Here is a 13,303-nt window from a genome sequence, read left to right as displayed (position 1 = left end):
ACGTGTCACAATATCAATGTCGTCACAGATTTCTGAAATCGATCACAGATGAGCACCAAAAAGTTATTAATTTACTAGGTAAAGCAGAGAGAGAATAAAAATCCGATAATGCGGTTTGAATTAGCGAGACCTATTTTTTTGCTCACCAAAATGATTCCGATCAGTTATTATGTTACGGAAAACGTGCACAGACAGTTTTTTGGCTTGATCACAGATTTTTGAAAAAATGACCTGGCATCCTTGCGGTATAGAGGTCAAAAATCGGTATAAAGTAACTCAAAATCTAGAAAAGATATTGATATACTTTTTAGCCAGATATTGGAAGAAAAAAATAACAAGATGGTGATTTGCTCGTATTTTCCAGTAAATTTAATAAAATTGTAGATTATTTTTGTATTAACTTTCGCAACACCACATTAATATTTATTTCTAGGTGTCGTCGAGTGAGCATAGCCAGATCTCACTTCAATGATGCACACGTACCATCTCGAAGATTTGTTTGTTTGGGGCAGTACGCTGCAATGATGATTATGGGTCCCATCGTCGTTGTAATCTCAATTCCAATGGCTTCTATAAGTTGCAATTTAAAGGCAGGCAGAAGCCTGTGCTGAATGGATCGTTTAAAGGCAATGGCAACTCTTCCTCCTCTGGTAGTTGTCCAGTCGAGTCTGTGAATTCCGTAATTGGAAATAAAAATAGAAATTTCAGGTTAAAGATGAGTTTCAGTAAAAAATCGCAATATCGGCATTCTTCTCTTGAAGAAAGTCGAACAATTCAGCAGTTTTGCTCCTGGGTGAGCAAGCATTCCAATTTACTACAACCAACTCATTATATTGTATATTCGATGATGCCTAAGGCGTTGATTTGGTCTAACCGCGTTCTGCAGTTTCGTAGTTTTGTTGTCATTGTTTCAAAAATGACGATCAGTTGTTCAGCAGAGAATAAGTCACCAGAGTCATTCTTTGCTTGTGGTTGATTATTGCCCCATCCATGAGGGATTTTGGAGGAAGAATCTTTTTGTGATCCAGCGGCTGAATCTTTTGGATTGCTGTGAGGAAGTGGCGGCAAATTCGGAATATCCCTCTTCGGTGGGAGCCGTGAGAAATTAATTTCATTCTTCTGTGGAACATTCTTGCGCGTTGATTGTTTACGGGACGCCTGTTGTCGAATTTTTGTGAACTCAGCACGTTTGGGACACGATTTGCTAGTAGATGGATGGTCGCCATCACAGTTCACACATTTTACAGCGATCTCATCTAGTAGACAATCGTTGGTATTGTGTGATTCGGCACATTTCCCGCACAGACTTTTCATGTGGCAATTCCTCGCTCCATGGCCGTAGTTTAAGCAGTTCGTGCACTGTGTCCCGATGTACCAGTTTATACTTTTGCCATTCGATGATTGTATGGAATAACGATTTTACCGTGAATCAGATACAGTTGATCTCGATACTTTTTGTCCGTGTTGTGTCGTTTCATTTTAAACACCATCACAGGCTTTAGTCCAGCCTCCGAAAGTGCCTGGTTTAGTTCGGCTTCCATCATGCCGGGGAGTCCTCGAAGTACAACCTTCATAGGTTTGTTGGCGGCAATATCGTGTGTGAAGTATTCCGCTTTTGTCTGCTTCAGGTACAATTCCACTGCTTTGTAGTGGTTCAAAAGCCGGAACAGTTATTTTGTAGCCTTCAGTACATAAACGGATTGTTGCCTGTAGTCCTTTGCTGATCAGCGTATTGAAATCCGAGTGTAGAGTCGGTGGGAAGCCCTTCAGGTAGAAAGGCGGCATTTTTTCCTTCTTCTGCAGTTTCCTCTTCGACATCAACTGGCAGTTCAGCGTATTGGTTGTTACTCAGCAAACGGTCGTTTACCTGTACATCACTTGGTTTAGACGCTTCTCGGATCTATGGCACCTTTTACCCATAGCTTGGGCAGGTAGACAACTGCGAATAAAAGATAAAACAAAATCGAAATTAATCGTAGTAGGTTATTGGTCTATCCACATCGAGTTTTAGATGACGAATGCTGTGATCGATTTTCGACAACGACCCTTTTATACGCAGTCAGTTGAAAATATGTGCCTGACAACCTCAAAATCGTCGTCCTTGCGCGAAAAACCCGCGTTTTCCGCGTTGTTGTCAAATTTTGAGAAAACTTAATTTTTGAGTTGTTTATGGTTATCTCACACTGTTCAAAATATTATCCTGAACTCCTGATCATATTTTTGATGAAATAGTGAAAGAATCATGTTGCTGCCATTAATACAAGTCGAGATATTCACGATTAAGTTCTGCCTATTCTTCCATATGGCTAATTTTGAAAAGGCACCCCATAGTAAAGTAAGTCGTATTCACGACAAAAACTAGAAATGACGAAAACGTCCCACTTCTGTAGAAATCGAGAGACAAAATACAAAACTTGAGGGCAATAAATCGTCGACAAAAAAGCATGCATGAAGCAATCAAAACATACTCTATTCATTGGAATTTCTTGAAAAAATTTAAATCTTTGTTAGAAGATGCTTTTTTCCTTCCCAAGGGCATCCTCGGCAGGTATAAAACTTTTAACACATAATTAAGATAGATATTATTTTGGTTCATACGTTGTTAGGCAAGAGAAAAAGCCAGTTTACTGTCAACCGTGCAACGTAGACCACCTTGCTTGAAAAGCATAATTAACAATATCAATGCCTTGCCTCTCTTGTGGTCTATCGTCAAAGATATTGGGTTCTGATATCTTTGCACGAACAAAATAACGCAAGATGCTTTTGCTTTTGCAGCTATTCGAAGAGCGTGTGGTTCGAATGATTGCCCGAACGCCTTTCATTTCGGAATTGCTGTACGAAATTTCAATACACGAAGAACAGTTTAAGATTGTTTAAGCGATGACACTTGCTCGGAATCTCAAGATGCTCAACAAACTACAGAGTGTGAATCAGAGGTTTCTAATGTCGATCCTCTAGCCGTTCAATATATTCCATTAGAACATATAGATGAAAGTGCTGAGCTGCCGGCATTGCCAGAAATCAACGCGCTCATGTATGTATCGAAACTGAAGCATACCAGATGCAAGAGGAAGCTAAGTTTGAGCGAACACACGGAAGCTGTTTCAAAAGAGGTTTTATTTAGTAGAATGAAAATGCTCTCCGGAAAGGTGGGGATCACATTTTCGAGCAAATGTGCAGCAAAAATCGGCATGAAACTTCTCTTCGCATTTCAGCAAAAATTCGTTGATTTCGTGACCAAATGCAAGTCTAGAATCAAACGAAAATTGAAGGAATACGTTGCGTATGATCCATTCAATAAAATTGTTTGTAACTTTTGTTTTGAAAGTCTGTATTTTAAACACTTTGTTATCATATCAAACAAGAAAAATCATAAACCTTTTCAAGCGCCATAATGCAGCCGCTGGACGTGCCAGTCATCGTAAAGCAAAACGAAAAGGATTGCTTAACGAACCCGCGGTGGCAACCAGTCGACTTAACTACAAAAAAGCCTGAAGCTTAAGAACCAAAAAAAAAAACGTAAACGATGTTATTGCTTTGACTCAACGGAGTAGGATGATAAGGTATATCATAAACTGAAATAGTGATAATATATAGATTATGTGTCTAGGAATTTATACAATTTTTCCAATGATGAATGGGAAAAACATTTTTAATCTATGAAAAGGAACTCATTAAAATATTCGAAAAATAAAAGTACCTAAGCGAATATCGTATTCGAGTAATAGGAAAATTCGCGACCTGGGAACAAGTGTCCACAATAATAAAAGACGAACAGGCAGTATACATGGCATTATTCCTGAAAGATAAAATTGTTCCAGTACAACAAAAAGGGAAGGTAATAAGAGCATAAAAAAGTAATATTGTATATTTTTCATATCTTTTTGTAGTTTACGGAATTTATTGATATAGTTCTGATATGGGAATGGGCCATCCGAATTTTTATGAGAAATTATGGTTTAAATCTTAAGGAGAACGAGAGGCGATCGAAAACGGAGAAATTAACTCGTACACACTTAGAAAATTTCGCAGAATTTGGTAATTTTTTACCGAATTTTCAACAGCTGAACGTTCGGTAATCAGTTCGGTAATACAATCGATTACCGATCGTTCGGTAATTGCTGAACTGTCAAACAACTACCGTAAACTGTAAACAAAATGGATCTAACTGATTGTTCGGTAATTTGTTGTTTGTTTGTTTTCCTTTGGTTAAAATTCTTTTATTTTCGGATTTCAAAAAACAACACATGTTCACAAAATGAATGAATTTTTAATTTAATTCCAACCTGTTGTGGCTGTGGTTTTATTCCACCTTCCAAAACACTGCACAATCCGTCGAGTCCACCAGAAATTACCCTCGAACGATTTGTGTAGGCAGCAAGTGGACAAGTGATACAAAATTATTTTCTGCTTATAAGTAAATAAAAGGTGATTTTTTTGAGGTTAGGATTTTCATGCATTAGTATTTGCTCAGATTTTTTGAGGTTATGATTTTCATGCATTATTATTTGCTCAGTATGCTCTGACATTTCATTATGAATAAACTTACTAACGAGCAACGCTTGCAAATCAGTGAATGGGCCCTAGAAAAGTTGGCAGAAAATCCGCTTTTTTATCGACAAATTTTGTTCAGCGATGAGGCTCATTTCTGGTTGAATGGCTACGTAAATAAGCAAAATTGCCGCATTTGGAGTGAAGAGCAACCAGAAGCCGTTCAAGAACTGCCCATGCATCCCGAAAAATGCACTGTTTGGTGTGGTTTGTACGCTGGTGGAATCATTGGACCGTATTTTTTCAAAGATGCTGTTGGACGCAACGTTACAGTGAATGGCGATCGCTATCGTTCGATGCTAACAAACTTTTTGTTGCCAAAAATGGAAGAACTGAACTTGGTTGACATGTGGTTTCAACAAGATGGCGCTACATGCCACACAGCTCGCGATTCTATGGCCATTTTGAGGGAAAACTTCGGAGAACAATTCATCTCAAGAAATGGACCGGTAAGTTGGCCACCAAGATCATGCGATTTGACGCCTTTAGACTATTTTTTGTGGGGCTACGTCAAGTCTAAAGTCTACAGAAATAAGCCAGTAACTATTCCAGCTTTGGAAGACAACATTTCCGAAGAAATTCGGGCTATTCCGGCCGAAATGCTCGAAAAAGTTGCCCAAAATTGGACTTTCCGAATGGACCACCTAAGACGCAGCCGCGGTCAACATTTAAATGAAATTATCTTCAAAAAGTAAATGTCATGTACCAATCTAACGTTTAAAATAAAGAACCGATGAGATTTTGCAAATTTTATGCGTTTTATTGTTTAAAAAAGTTCTCAAGCTCTTAAAAAATCACCCTGTAGAAAGCTTTTAGTGATTCTAATGTTTCAAAAATTTTAGCATCTGTACCTCAATCCATTCGATGAACTCTTCAAGTTTTTTTTCGTTTCGTTTATAAAAAGACTCTTACTGAACATTTTATCAATTGTTTGACAGTTAGTTTTCACGACAATCAGTATTTACAGAAGTTCGGTTATAGGAAGATTATTTTACTATACGGACGGTAGCGTTTTACCGTACTCGGCGACTATTCAGATTTACCGTAGGAATTGTATATCTATTTACAGAATACGGTAATGAAAACTTGCGTAACACTGATCGTCCGGTAAAAATTTGCATAATTTTTGTAAAATGACGCTCATGTGCCAAAATAACGGTAATTTCTATTGATTACCGAAAGTTTTCGTCAAAAAAATTACCGAACAACGGAATGGAATCTTAGTGTGTAAGGTATACGCTTTTTCTCATATATATATATATATATATATATATATATATATATATATATATATATATATATATATATATATATATATATATATATATATATATATATATATATATATATATATATATATATATATATATATATATATATATATATATATATATATATATATATATATATATATTATAATTGTTTCAGTTCTTTAAAAAAAGTTTTTCAAAATCAATATTTTCCAACTTGTGTTGACAGTTCCAACATTTTTTCAAGCTATTTCGTTTTTACATTATCAGTTACTGAGGGGTTATTAAATTTGCGATACAGTTTTGATAGTCGAGTGGCAGGTCGTTGCTGTTAACAACGCGAGATGAAACACGACACTCGCGAATGGATTTACTGCAGACCAATTTTAGATTTTCAGCTTGAATAACACAACTGACTTGTAGATTTTTACACATTCCACAGAAATCTGATAACACCGACAATGATATGCAGACAGCGCTTCGATCGTTTAATATCGTTGAATTTTGGAGCGGTAAATTCTCCGTTTTTCGCCGCTGGAATATTTTTAGTTTTGCGAATCAACATTCTTCAATAAATAGCACTCTCTTTACTAAACACTTGCCACATCTGCACTATCACCTAAAATAAGTGTTTCGATCAAATTTTCAACTATACGTATCAAACAACTCATTGAAATTTGACTTTTTTGAGAGCAGCACTTAAAAACCGCATCGTACTCCCAGTGATGCCAACTCTCTTGTATGACAATTCAGCTGTAAGTATCAAGCGAATTGAATACTAAAAGTCATACATTTGGAATTTATCTGCTGTTTGGTGGGTGGAATTTGAGTGTATTACCAATAGAATTCAACATGATTTCAATTCAATAAGATTTGAAGAGACTTGCACTTGCAATTTAAGTGTCGAGACAAATACAGCGAAATTAACTGTAAAAGACTTCGGTCCAACGTGTCGATTTTTATCAGTGAATGTTACAGATTGATGTACGATTCAGACAATCCGTCTCCTTACGTCACAGTCAACCTCTGTCGCCGTCACCGACAACATCAATTGCATGTATTCTTATGAAGCCATTCACACGTAACGTCACCGCCACGGAACGTATTGACGTACGGAGCGTGTGAACGTTCCGGCAAAGAAAGTATTAAACTAATTTTGACGGAAGCTGTCGTTTCGGTGACGGTAACGGAAGAAGGCGGACCGTCTGAATCGTACATAATCTGGCATACAGAGTTGTTAATATTCCAGATTTATATTACATACTGTTTTTTTCCAAAGAAATTATCGTATATCCTCGGATATAGGAATTTCGGATTATTCGAATTACTCAAATATTCAATAATCCTCGGATATAGGAATTTCGGATTATTCGAATTACTCAAATATTCAATAATCGAGTATAATTTTGAATCTAATCGATTGAAATTTTATCGATTAACTGGGTTATTAATCGATCACTCGATTAATTATTCGATTATTACTACTAGATTTTTTTTATATATTCGATTAGCTCAATAATCGAATATTAATTTTAATCTAATCGATTAAATATTACTCGATTTACTGGTTTATTAATCGATTACTCGATCGATATTACGACATCCCTACTAAGATCAATTTTTGACAAATCAATGAACTGTTGATTTATCATCAGAAGATATGCAATTTTATCCACTTTTCCTCTATATCCACTAAATCAACATAAAAAGAGTTTCACCCTTTTTCGATTTTTTGACTTTTATGCTCCCTGTGAATTATGAAGTTACGCGCATTTTTCGTGAAATTGGCTGGCTTCCGCGCCTAAGACAAAAATCTGCGGGTAATTTCATCGGCTCATTTAACATTTCTTGTAGTTAAAATTGCGGAAAACATCTAAAATAACGAAAATAAATAGTTTCGCCTTTCTCTTCTAGCAATTGAAGTATCGTCCTGTTGGCTGGCATGGAACACGGAAGGCGAAACTTACGCACACAAAAGGAATGTCAGTTTCGCCCCTTATAGTTCTTTGTATTACTTTTGCAGCATTTATTAAGATTTTGAAGCATTTATTCCTAGGAGAAACTCAATTTGATTACTTATGTAAGATTCGCCCTTCTTTGAAACAACAGCTGTTTTTTTACGTTCATTAAGAGAAAGATTGAAAGAAGATTAAGTGATCAAATTAGATAAGAAATACTTAGAAACAGAAAAAAATAAGTGTAGCTGGATAGATGGGTCAATTTTATTTCATTATTGCATTAGAACATACAAAAGGTTTCTATACTGTATACTCAAACTCAATTTGTTATAGATCCTAATGGGAGGATTACTATCGATGTAATCTTCAATGTTTTCTAGATGCGACAAACCAAAAACTTACATTTTCCAGTCCAAATTATTATAAATGCATATAAAACCTCACGTATTGCTCTTGCTCTATCATCACTACTTTACTTTGCTGATTTTGATTTTCATGCTTCTCATGTGAAGAAAGCAAGTTGGTAATTTGACTGAGGTATTAAAGAACTGGTGGTGATTACTATCTAAAATTTTATATTCTTGAGCATAAGTTCAATTGTTCATTTCATGAAATTAGCATTTTGTATTTTGTCTGATTAACCAAATGAAATAGAGAAATCGAAGCGTATGAATGAAGTAAACATGATCAAATCACACAGCTTCTTTAACTATAGCTGTTTCAATAAAATGGAAGCAAACACTTTTAGCTTTGCGTAACTCTTCTATTTTCCCCGGAGAGTAAATTCGCGTGTTCGCAAACAAAACTAACAACGTTGATCCTATTTAACCTTGGTTTTCTTGGCACCCCTTCCACTAACCGTCGACGATGGAGTCGATTGAACAGCATTCTGATCGGCCTCGGGAAGATCACTTTCCTTTTTGCGTTCCTTTTTTGTCTTTTCGATCTTGGTGGCCGCTGCTTTCGCTTGACGTTCTGAATGTTCGACAGATCGTTCCCGCTTCGATCTTAACACGTTTGAGATGAAATCAAAAATTAGATAACCCTGCAATCCGAAAATCGTGGCCAACATGAAGCTGCGCTTGGTTTGCGAAACATCGTTGATACCGTAGAACAGTGTCAAGAAGGTAAGAACCATTGTGGCAAAGCGGGTCAGAATAAAGACCACGTTGTGAATGATACGCACTGAAATGGAGGTTAAAAGTTTTTATGCAGAATGGAAGAATGAACAGTAAAAATATCATTTCTTACATTTCACGAATTTCTCGTCCTTGTCGAAGATATTAACAAGCTGGAATGAATGTGCGATGAACTCACAGAAATAATGCAGCATTAGTAGAACCAACGCGATTCGGTGAAATCTAAAAAATATGATGATATAAATCATGATTATGATTTATCAGAGGATCTTGCAATACTCACCCTAGGAAATAGGCGGTGGCAATGAGGAAGAATCCCACCACCGCATGCTGCACCTTCGCTTTCTGTTCATCCTTTTTTACCTTCTGGAAGTACAACTCTGGAAGGATGTGCCAGTAATACGCCATCTGGATAATGAAGAACAGCTTGTGTAGAAACACCATTGGGTGATCCGGGAAACCTTCCCACAGTTTGGCTACATTTCCGAGGTACTGCTCTCGAACGATCACGTCGAACCCCCATAGAAATGACATGGCGTAGAAGACAACCAGTTGTCCGGATTCATTGAAACGCGACAACTTGAACTTTGACAGATGGAGCTTTTTAGAAATTTTCTGTGTGAAAAAGCAGCAGATTAAAATGTTTAGTCTCACACACACACGCACATATATGTATAAATATATATATATATATATATATATATATATATATATATATATATATATATATATATATATATATATATATATATATATATATATATATATATATATATATATATATATATATATATATATATATATATATATATATATATATATATATATATATAAATAGCAATTGCAAAGTGATAGCTTACATCCAATGCGTACTCCTGCAGGATTGCATGCATGATGATGCAAATCAGCATGTAGAAAAATACCGCACAACCATCTTTCCATCCTGTCGTGTAGAAATACGGTTCTCCCTGAGGATTCTCATGACTCGGATCAGCTCCGGTTACATTGTGATGTAATGCAATGAAGATACTTGCCACAGAATTGGTTGCCTAAAATTTATTACGAAAATGATTAGTATTTGAAAGCAAATTAAGCTTGGGCTTGGCGATTTCGCTGGCAGTTTAAAGCATATTAGAGGAGCGAGCCTCTGTCAAGTAAAGAATTTATGAAATTACAAAAATTTTTCTAATTTTTTCAATTTAGCTTTTTTGCATTGAGTTCCATTAATTCACTCTTTGAGTGAATGTTATATTTAAACTATTTAACCAACATTAAGCAATCAAATATCAACTTATTGGTGCCGTTCAAATTTGACCGTCTTCAGGATTGAATGTTGCCCACAGTGAATAATGCAAAACTTGACGATTGTTTACGTATTAAGCCTATTGTGAGGTTAGGTTAGCGACCATGAATTAAGCATCCGAAAGTATTTTTTGCAATGCTAGGCGCTACGTGGCAAACTCAAAACAAGGAGAAAGGGAGACGACAAAAATTGGTCAGTATTTCTTTCGATATTGTGGTTTCGTTAAACCGAAATACTTACCTGCAGCATCAAACCGACGACAAAAATCATTGCAAAACACGAAACGATGTCGGCATGGTTCTGGATCACGAATTCGTGGCTTAGAAATGGTGGGTTTTTATTGGACGACTTTCGTCCCATTCCTGGTTTAATTGCCATTTTCGCCAGGTGCTATAAAAATATATCGAAACAAATATATTCACCGTTAACATGGAAATATCCGTAGAAATCTATAAACAAGAAACACTAAAACACAGTAGCCCTGTTGTTTTACCTAGGCTTATTGAAAACAGAACAGCGTTCAAAAGAATCTTCAATTGTACAGGAAACGATGTTCGATTTGAAACTAGTCGATTATCCGCCGTGCCGTGCGGAATTATAAATTGTGTTTACAAGACACGAGTAAAACCCATTTACCACTCGCGAGTTTTACCTGTACTGCTATGCGGCACAGCAAATATTTAGGAAAGAAACCAGAGGACCACTATCAGTTCCACAAGAACAGCTACGTGGATAGCGAACTGTCATTTACAGTTTTATGCAGAGATGCCAAATATTTTCATAGACAATCAGAATTGCTTAGTATCAAAAATCTGTATTTATTTGTAATCACTAATAAAATGAAATTTATACAATAAAATAATGTGAACATTTTTTTTAAAATGGATTGTGGATATAGAATGTAGAGTGACTATAATCAGAGTGGCGACAGCTGTTCGTTTGCAATGACAGCTCCCAGTTCCAAACGAGCAAACGACCTGTCAATTCAATGTACACTCAGGCAAAAAATATATGGAATTTCATAATGATTTCGTATGGTTTTTAGCCACAAGAATATCGTAAGCGAATCATAAGACCGCCTTATGAAATCACGAAAATTGGAATTCCAATAAAACGCCTTATGAAATTCATACGAACTTTTTAGGAATATTGTGCGAAATTTCTATAACAAACATAACTTCTCTCATATATTGTGGAGTTCATAAGTTGTTCGTATGAAAACTATTATAGTGATAGATGAGATGTATGTTGCAGAGGTATATTGTTCATATTAATCTTATGAAATTATGATTTTGGTGATTTTTGATGCATCATAAGATTTGCCTTACACTCAGGCAAAAAATATATGGAATTTCATAATGATGTCGTATGGTTTTTAGCCACAAGAATATTGTATGCGAATCATAAGATTGCCTTATGAAGTCACGAAAATTGGAATTCCAATAAAACGCCTTATGAAATTCATACGAAATTTTTAGGATCATTGTGCGAAATTTCAATGACAAACATAACTTCTCTCATATACTGTGGAATTCATAAGTTGTTCGTATGAAAACTATAACAGTGATAGATGAGATGTATACTGCAGAGGTATATTTTTCATATTAATCTTCTGAAACGGTGATTTTAGTGATTTTTGATGCATCATAAGATTTGCCTTATGATTTTCACTACTCAATTTGCCTGAGTGTATGATTTTTACTACTCAATTTGCTTGAGTGTAAAGCTAATGGAATGTTTTGAATTGTTGCCAAAATTACGGATGAGATGTCGTCACTCTGATTATAGGCACTCTAATAGAATGGTAGATCCAATCAGCATTCATTTTTCATATCTTCGTAAGTCATGTTCCGAAGATATGATGATATATGTTACACAACCGACAAAGTGCGGTGTGGAATACTAAAGGAAAGCTCAGACGGAAAAGTTTATTATTTCTTTCTTATTTTTCGTGGGATCTGTAATAAACTGTATTAAATTGAAGAAATCTGTACTGTGTATTAGGCTTTCTGACATCTCACCACAGACTAACAGACAGGACACTCAAATTAGATTCTTCAATCATTTTAACGGTCATTTCGAATATTCCTTTATTTGGGACAGTACTCACATGTGTCATGATGGCGCCACGTTACCCTTCCGAAAACATCCTGTCTGTCATCTAGACTGTGTTTATTTTTTTCATTTACCAACAGAGTTGCCATTCATGCAGAATTACCTGTAATGTATTGATTTGTATACGTCCATGCGAATTTCATGCAGGATACAAATTTAATACATATTGCCAAAACTATATACAGAATTATGCCTACTTCTCATCCTCCAACGCAATACAAAATCGAACCCGTTTTGTTACAATATTTACTTGCTTCTGGTCTGCCGCCACTTAATTTTGGGTGAAAACTACCAACACAATAAAAAATCCTGTCTAGATGAACTACGTTGAGTCAAATAAATGGTTACCTTCCAACATCGCGAAAAAGTTAAATATATTATCAACGTAATCCAAAAATTTATTGTGACGATTCATTTTCAAAAATTTTGATGAAATCAAGCATCCCTGCAAGCAGCTGATCGGTGTTGACAAACGAGGGGAAACCAACTAGTAGAAAAACTTTTACGTCACACAAGGGGTGTACCGATAGTAAATAGTTCGCGCAGTACAATATAGGTGGAACTAGTGCATCACGAAAAATTATTTTTATAAGAATTTACTCATACTGTCATGTCTGTTAGTCTGTGATCTCACTTAAAACCACAAATGTAAATGATATTGTTTTGTTTTCATTAGGAAACGCATGCATTAAACATGATTCAGGTGATCAATCAGCTTCGGTCGACGTCAAGATTAATTTATTCATTTTTTCCAAATATCGCTCGCGCACCTGACGTTAAAATGTTCCATGAACTTGACGTATTGTCCCTTCATATAGAATGCTTGCAATTAATGTTGTTGTTCCGTAGCCGTTCTATGCCGATGATAGTCGCCTGATGCTACATGTGAATCGCTTTTACATATTGTTTTGTTTTCACCAGGAAACACAACGTATTGGCCACCCATTTTACACTAGGGCCGCCGTTCATTTTTCACCGGGTATAGCA

General features: G+C 35.8%; 1 protein-coding gene across 2 annotated transcripts; it reads right to left on the bottom strand.

Annotated features, from left to right (window-relative positions):
• Nucleotides 1–7,353: 7,353 nt before the first annotated feature.
• On the bottom strand, nucleotides 7,354–10,956 carry LOC131436795 (translocating chain-associated membrane protein 1). 2 transcript variants are annotated; one of them, XM_058605712.1, is made up of 6 exons: nucleotides 10,854–10,956; nucleotides 10,442–10,591; nucleotides 9,759–9,947; nucleotides 9,182–9,513; nucleotides 9,011–9,120; nucleotides 7,354–8,944 (listed from the first exon to the last, which is right to left on the bottom strand). In XM_058605712.1, the coding sequence occupies exons 2-6, from the start codon at nucleotides 10,577–10,579 to the stop codon at nucleotides 8,580–8,582; spliced, it is 1,134 nt and encodes a 377-aa protein (XP_058461695.1). In that variant the 5' UTR covers nucleotides 10,580–10,591; nucleotides 10,854–10,956; the 3' UTR covers nucleotides 7,354–8,579. The 2 variants fall into 2 exon arrangements, with proteins under 2 accessions (XP_058461695.1, XP_058461694.1); XM_058605711.1 differs by having other exon boundaries at nucleotides 10,695–10,955.
• Between the last annotated feature and the right edge of the window lie 2,347 nt (nucleotides 10,957–13,303).

The sequence above is a fragment of the Malaya genurostris genome, chromosome 3 (assembly GCF_030247185.1).
Source record: "Malaya genurostris strain Urasoe2022 chromosome 3, Malgen_1.1, whole genome shotgun sequence".
NCBI classification, from domain to species: Eukaryota; Metazoa; Arthropoda; class Insecta; order Diptera; family Culicidae; genus Malaya; species Malaya genurostris.
Note: the sequence above shows the minus strand (reverse complement) of the source record. Positions and strands in the feature narration are given on the sequence as shown.

Excerpts from the sequence above, each read along its gene's own strand:
- LOC131436795 (XM_058605712.1), bottom strand. The coding sequence starts at position 10,579 with ATGGCAATTAAACCAGGAATGGGACGAAAGTCGTCCAATAAAAACCCA. Across the intron at positions 9,948-10,441 it reads TCGTCGGTTTGATGCTGCAG|GCAACCAATTCTGTGGCAAG; the intron begins GTAAGTATTTCG and ends AATAAATTTTAG. Across the intron at positions 9,121-9,181 it reads GCCACCGCCTATTTCCTAGG|ATTTCACCGAATCGCGTTGG; the intron begins GTGAGTATTGCA and ends CATATTTTTTAG.